At 40.8% G+C, this 7,897-nt stretch overlaps 1 protein-coding gene across 1 annotated transcript in view; it reads right to left on the bottom strand.

Moving 5' to 3' along the window:
- LOC118432641 (collagen and calcium-binding EGF domain-containing protein 1-like) overlaps positions 1–3,130 on the bottom strand; it is an 11,517-nt gene extending 8,387 nt beyond the window's left edge. The window contains exons 1-2 of the mRNA XM_035844275.1: positions 2,563–3,130; positions 914–1,009 (exon numbers count right to left, since the gene is read on the bottom strand). Of these exons, the coding sequence (XP_035700168.1) occupies positions 914–1,009; positions 2,563–2,687 (221 nt within the window). The 5' untranslated portion in view covers positions 2,688–3,130. The remainder of the gene's footprint in view (positions 1–913; positions 1,010–2,562) is intronic.
- Positions 3,131–7,897: the final 4,767 nt, after the last annotated feature.

Below are 7,897 nucleotides of genomic sequence, written 5' to 3'. Positions count from 1 at the left end.
TATGTGTGTATGGTCTGTGTGTGTGTGTGTATGTGTTGTATGTGTGTGTGTGTGTGTGTGTGTGTGTGTGTGTGTGTGTGTGTGTGTGTGTTGTGCGTATGTGTTGGGCTGTATGTGCATGCGTGCGTGTGTGTGTGTGTGCGCGCGCGCGCGCGTATGTGTGTTTGTGTATGAGTGTGTGCATGTGTGTGTGTGTGTATGTGTGTGTGTGTATGTGTGTGTGTGTGTAAAGACAGTGTACAGCGATACCTGTCACAATTACAATTGATTGATATGGATAAGAAGCAAACGTTTACCGTTTTAAATACATTATTAAATTAACTGCTTCAGTGTCCGATTATTTGTTTCATCTGGTACAAATTTCGTGTTATCATTCTTTCTTTTGTGTTCCATGCAAACCGTAGTATGTTTAGTTTTGTTATTTTTATTGTATACGGTTTTGTTTTGGTTTGGAAGACTAGATGGTAGTTTGAACATGCAATGAATTTGAAGAAAAAACGGATACGTAATCTTCCTACTACCCTCCCTCCATCCTTATAAAAAGGACACATGGTTCGCTGAAACATTTGGAAGACTAGATGGTAGTTTGAACATGGAATGAGTTTGATTTTTAAAAATCATTTAAACTAATACGTTCGTTAGCCATCTCCCTCCTCCCTTCTTCAATTCCTACCACCCTCATTCCATCCCTCTAAGAAGGATACAATGTTAACATTTGTTAATCTTTATCCGTGGGGTAGCCTAAATTCGTTGTTGTAAAATCTGTGTAAATAGGGACGTAGGTTTCAAATTGAAATATTTTCAAAATATTGCAGTGTGAAACTACCGTCTTTTGACTTAACGATCCCAAATACCTTATTTTTAAACACAACGGATATAGGTTACCCCACGGATAAAGGTGACCCAATGTTACCTGAAACATTTTGCCACTTTGTTGCCGTCCCTGTCTGCACATGGATACACCTCCGTGATGATCTTATCCTCTGGGCATCTCAGATGATCAGGATCACTGAAATGTGAACATCGTTTTTTCAACAAAGGAAAGTACAGGGCGCAGAGGTGATGCATTCTAGCTACCAGCTAATATCAAAAGGTTTGGACAAGTTTTCTAAAATTCAAGGAAACTAAAAACAAACAAACTATCAGGAAAGTACATACAAAATGTACTTGCCCAAACCAGCTGTTCACTCGGCCAAAATACAAATTTCATTGTTATATGCATTTTCACTTCCAGCAATGGAATTCTTATCATTGCCTCTATTGTTGTATGTTGATCATTGCTTCATTTCATGACTGTAAAAAGTAACAAGTGTACCAAAATCTCACTCATTGGAAAAATCTTATTTGCCTGATCAGCACTTTCCCTTGCCCTTGACAATAGGGCTAGTGCACTTGTCCAACCCTGATCAACATCATCTCTCAAGCAAAATGTGAACATCGTGGCCAAGAGATACACAAAGTAACAGTTACTGAAACGACTGGATACAATTAGGAACCGCTCAGGCGTTTCAGGTGGCATCCACTACATTTTGTCAGTGACACTGAACACTGAACTAGATCTGTTTACTCTCCAAGCAGAGGTTTTTTTAGTCGCCTTTATTGGGCATTCTATTTGTATTGTATCTTGTATTGTTAGGTTTGATAATACAAGATACAATACAAAATAGAAAGCCCGATGAAAACGACTAGAAAACAGCCGGAGCCTAACCTCTGCTTGGAGAGTAGATCTGTTGACCAGCGACTGTTTTCAACCAAAAACTATGACCAATGTCAAGAGGTGTTTCGACCTTTTGAGAAAGACATATCTTATAAGGTGAAAAGAGGATTCGAAAGAAGCGCACGGAATTTTTATGTTTACCTCAAGACAAGCTTACCGATGGCACAAATGACGCTTTGGCAGTTACGTGACGTAGCTCTGTAAACATTACTCCGACATAATCCCCTCTGTTAAAGGATCCGTCATGCGTAAGCTTTTAATGTTTAAACGTTTCACGACAAAACGCAATCTTTACGCACGCTCTAATTTGTGTTTGAAGGCTAGATTTCTTGCATGGATAAGATGTTCCTAGTCTCGAAGTAGACGTGTCAGCTGGATGACAAAAAGAAGAATTTGGCCAACTAGGACAAATAAAGTTGCCATGTAGTCTGGATACCAGACCCCAGCCTGATCTAAAAAAAATTATCGTGTAGGGATATATAGATATTTTGGAGAGCGGGCTGGGGTCTGGTATCCAGGCTAGTGGCCATGGGATCTCAGTCAGTATTTCGAAGTGTAGCCGGCCAGTCAGTTCACTCCTAGATCCAAGGCCAATGAACTCCTCACCTCACCTCACCTCACCTAGTCCCATCCTCATCAAGAGGGCCGGGGACCATGGTTGCCTCTAGTGTGCTGTGCTTCCATAGTTCACATGGGATGTGGCTATAGGCCACGTTTAGGCCAGTGGGGTCCCAATCGTTTTGAATGAACTCCTACTCGACTTTTATTCCTAACTAGGCCAAAGTGCCCTATTACTATTTAGCTAGGCAGGAGTCTGGTATAGACTCAGGTGTTCCAACACGTACCTGTCAAAGGTCTCCTCATCAAAATAAGACATCGACTGCACGTGTGCGGAAGGGAGCAACCAAGTTGCCAGAAATATCACCAAAGACGCGTCCCAGCTCCGAAACAGTCGTCCAGCGGAGCGCATTTTTACTGACAGACGTTTTTGAGCACTGATAGCTGGGCACTAGTGCCACTACTGTGGCAGGTATGGCGTCATGTGGATCGCTGTGTTCCTGCCTCGCGAGTTTCTCCCTGCACTGCTGGCGATATTTCATCCACAGTTTCCTCTCTCCTCAGCACCCTGCCAGCGCCGGGCGCAGTTGGCCAAACAAGAGCCGGACCTCGAACTATTCCTGGCGCCAAACCGCGAAGGCAGTCCTGGTGTCAGCCCGCGAAGCGCACGAGCTGAGCCTTGGTGCCGTTTTTGTCAGCCAAGGCCAGGTCGGTCCGAGAAGATGCCAAATAGTTGTGGGCATATCGGAGAGTGTCACTGGTGGCATCCGCTACTGAAGAGGAACAGGGGCGCTGACAACTGAGTCTCCAAGCAGATGTGAGGTGCATTCTTAGTGTTTTACGCCTGATTTTGTTTTTTTTGCACATTTGGTACTCTTTTCGCAGGGGAAGCGAATACATAAAAATACAATTCTAGATCGTTAAAAAAACACTTAAAAAAAGAACTCAAATTTGCAACAGAAGGCGTAAAACAATGAGAATGAGTAGGATCCATACATCTGCTTGGAGATTGGCAAGTCGCCGGCCCGTTCCGTTGCCATAGTTACTGACGTCATTTTCTGACGAGACTGGCTAGACTTGTTTAAGTTGGGCCTGAACAAAACTGTACATGAAAATACACAAAAGAAGACTAAGAATGTAAATAGCATTTTGCCTCTCAGCCTAAGTAAATAAGCACATGACTGTACAGATCCATTGGGGCATAAATGGTATAGAATTTTCAAGAGCACAAGGTATTGTTAACCCTTAGGCCTAGGGAAAAATATTGTGTTTCCTCTTTTCCGACCTACCCTAGAAAAAAACTGCCCTTTTTTGGGTGGGTAATGGAGTCACGGGGTTTCAAGTCAAACTTGTTATTCACAAATTATGTACCATTATGCTCATTGAACATTAAACATTGACTTTGAAAATGTGACTTTTAGTTTAACTTTGTTAAACCGCATTGCATCTCTAGAGTTTTAGCCAAAGTCTATGAAAAAAAAAAAAAAAAATACCTACCTACATTGTACCTTGTCATAGTCTGGAAAAGACTGACTGACAGAGAGAGAGAGAGAGTACCTAACGTTACATGTACCTACCTAAATTTTGAAAATTCAAAATTTTGAAAATGCTAAATTTCAAAATCTTAAAAAAATTCTAAAATCTAAAAATCAAAATTTTAAAAATTCGAAATTTTGAAGATATTATGGAGGACATTTCCGATTAATGCGTAAGGCATGAAAGCTTTGCTGGAACCCCCCATGCAGACCCCCACAGAGGGAACGAAGTGTCCTTCGTACGCTGGGTGATAGCAGCGCGTCAGTCTGCTGTTTGGTAAGTAACTGCTGTCGATACTTTCCAAGCAGAGGTTAGGCTCCAGCTGTTTTTTTAGTCGTTTTTATCGGGCTTTCTATTTTGTCATTTTTCTTGAAGTACGCCAGCCAAACACAGCAAGATAAAATAAAACAATAGAAAGCCCGATAAATACGACTAAAAAAACGTTAAAAAAACAGCCGGAGCCTAACCTCTGCTTGGAGAGTAGCTGTCGATAGGTTATTTGGAGTTAAAGTTTAAGTTGCCGTGCATCTGTAACAGATGCTTAGGGGTCACCATTCCCATCTCTATCTCTGTAGCCCTTGGGCCACACATTTGTGCATGACACTACAGCAGGGGGTTATTTCACTGGTTGTAATGTTGTTTAACTCCCATACTCTTCCTCATTAGTGCTGAGTGCCAACTGCTAAGCACAGAAAGCAGTATTATGTAGCATCTTTAAAGTGTCTGATAGGACTCAGGCAGGGATAGAACTCACTACCTATACATGGAAAGAAGAACTTTATTGCGCAATGATCGTACACGGTACAATGTATGGCAAAAAAAAGAAGAAGAAACAAACTTATCATCCTAATTACTAAAACAGGCATCAAACTTAGTACATATGCAAATTATGAATATAGAATGAAATTGGCATCCTAATTTCTAGAACAATAAGAGCTAGCCTAAATCATTGATATTGTATTACAATCGAGTGGGTCTAATTATGAGTTTCGGCATTTTTTCTTATGACAAAGCAGTCTTTTATATATTTACCTATTTTAGCATTGTGGGAGTTGTTACATCTGAATATATAATCAAATCTGTCTGTATCATTGAGTCTCTTACATGTAGTACCTACCGAATGCAAGGCGAACACTCTACCCACTCGGCCATTGCACTGTTCTTTGGAGATCTCCCAGCCTTGGTTTGGATGTACAATCATGAATATATAATTTCACGTCCAACGGAACATTTACAGCTTAGCCAATATATTTTTTTTGTAGCTATCAAAATAGACTGACCAATAACAATACACATAATACACATGACTATTAACTTATATCAGACTTCACAGAATGATTTGCAGTCTGGTGATCAAATTTTGCTCATCAAAGTCAAACTTTTATTTTGTGACAACGGTACATAAATTGTTAGGAAACATTTCTTCCAACATTTTGTTTTGGCATCCGTCTGTCTCGGAAGACAATGGTAGGCAGACAGGGTGGGTTTAAGGCGACCCGTCTGCCTGGCCTGCACTTTTTTTAAGGTGAAGGAGGGGTGTGCACTTCCTTCTCCACCACCCTCTCGTCCACTGGCGCACTAAGTCCTACAGGGGCAATTGTTTGCAACGTGTAAGACGGCCCCAGCAGATGCAGGTTTGTTATTTGGAGTTTCCGTCTCCTAGGAGGACTTCCGACCAAGGATGTAAGGGGTTCCTCCTACCCCTGACTCGTGTGTCATGGCGGGTGCGTCATGCCCGAACATGCCCCTATGGCCTGTCACCACCACAAAGGCCTGTCACTGCCACTAGCCGCAGCTATGTACTCATTTACACCTGAGCTAGGTGAGGAAAGTCGTGTAAAGTGCCTTTCCCAAGGGCACAAGATCGGTGACACGGCAAGCGGATTTGAACCCGGGACCTCTCGGGCCTGAGACCAACGCGCTCCCGATCGTGCCACGCGGTCCCACAACATTTAATACACAGTAAACATGTTAACGGGAGGTGCCCCAACACGGTACGCTTTTTCTTGCGCTCAAACTCATTGCGCTCCATCACTAGTTGCCTGAGAGTGGTCAAATTTTGATGACTGAATTTTGTTCACATGGATTTGAACAACATACTTGAATAAGAAATGCATTCATGTGGTTCATGAACCTTTCGCGCTGCATGTTACAAGCGGCAAACACTGTGAGACAATTTCGTGTATGTAACCTTCCAATTTTGTGCTACGCTGGACAGTGTGCCTAACTCGGTACGCTTTTTTTACATTTTGCTCTCTTCAGAAGTAAGTGGTAAATTTAAGTACACAGAAGAAAATTAATAATATGATATTTTAGCTTTCTTTTGACAGTAAAATCTTGACTGTATGTACTTCTTGTCTCACATGAGGAAGGCTGTACCTAGAACAATCCAGCTCATGTTTTTACGGGCAATGGGCTGAATGCACTGATTGTGAATGCCCGACTAAAAAAACCATTACGAAAAAAAGACACCGCTAACATCAACAAAACTCGGTCTGATTATATGAAAATATCATCTACATCTCTCTATCAAGTCTTATTTTCATAGACAGCACGTATCATTTGTTACAGTCAAACAAATCTTTGGAGCGTTCTCTAGTCTGTCACCTTCACGGCCACACTCCCTTGGGAGTACAATGGTGGCAATGTTTATGTCGCTTCCTTTTGGTTGCTTTTCTACTCAACAGACATTTGAAGACCCATATTCATAGTGTTTTATGGAGCTTTATTTATGTGTATCATGGCAGTTGTGTGACTGCTTGAAAGAGTTCATATAGTTAGCGACACGAGCCGCCAATACGCAAAGGCCGGTGACCGCAGTGATTCAGCACTGTCAACATTACTGTTAGAATTCTGTTTTTTTTTAAACATGAAGTAAATATGTTAAAGTATACTTGGAATGCGAATTAAAGCTGTGTGCATGGACTTGATTTATTTACCTTTGTAATCAGCATAGTCAGTGGCAACAAACACGGTGTACTTAATATGGATAATAAGATCATCAAAAAATCCGTTCCGTCTTACGACGGGAACCGTCTTAGGGCGGCCCCCGTTACAGCTACAGAAATAACTATTTGATAAGATTAATATATGACATTTATATATATTCTTTTTTTAGAGTTATGGTTATGTTCCTTTAACGAATTAGAATTAATTAGAATTCTAGATATTGACAAATTTATTCCGTATTCTGAAATGTTGATTATCCCACTGACTTCGGTTAAAAAAGCTCTACTACAACATTACAACTCTCATTTAAATTATTTTATTCTCGAGTTATCGTAGACTTAGTAATTGTCTCTCAAATAATAGGCACAACAGCTCAATACTTGAGGTATATCAGTTCAATCCAATGACAAGTCATTCACTATTAAAGAATATGGCCATTCAAGCCTGCTACCATAGCCTTATGATAGATATAAGGCTGTAACAGTACATTCAAGATATTACCTATGATCGCAGATAAAACTGATGAATTATTACTATCATTTGGAAACTGAATCAATGCACCTCATACATGTATAAGTTTAGACTTCTCTTTCCTAACTAGCTGCATATATGTTACCATCAGATTAATAATGGAAGGCAGAAATGGAGAAAACTCCTGACACAACTGGAATGATTTTTCAATGCCATCTAATACAAGAAGTTCACAATTCACTGAGAGACAAAAATGCCCCATGAACACAGCCTTACAGTCTACAATTGTAGACAAGCGCTTGAATGCAATGATGACAAGTTCATTGCAATAACAAGGACAAATCAATGACATAAACTGGAAGAAAACTGACTCACTTCTCATCACAAATGCTCCAAAATAACTGTGGCAAATTAAGGGAGGGAGTCCCGAACTACTCTCCAAGCAGAGGTTAGGCTCCGGCTGTTTTTGTAACGTTTTTGTAGTAGTTGTTTGTCGGGTTCTCTATTTTATCATTTATGTTGAAGTATGCTAGCGTTAGGTTTTGACACAGCAAGATAAAATACAAAATAGAAAGCCCGATAAAAATGACTAAAAACGTTACAAAAACAGCCGGAGCCTAACCTCTGCTTGGGGAAGTAGTCCCGAGCTACATGTAGACTGTCGTG

The sequence above is a fragment of the Branchiostoma floridae genome, chromosome 2, assembly GCF_000003815.2.
Source record: "Branchiostoma floridae strain S238N-H82 chromosome 2, Bfl_VNyyK, whole genome shotgun sequence".
Lineage (NCBI taxonomy): Eukaryota > Metazoa > Chordata > Leptocardii > Amphioxiformes > Branchiostomatidae > Branchiostoma > Branchiostoma floridae.
Note: the sequence above shows the minus strand (reverse complement) of the source record. Positions and strands in the feature narration are given on the sequence as shown.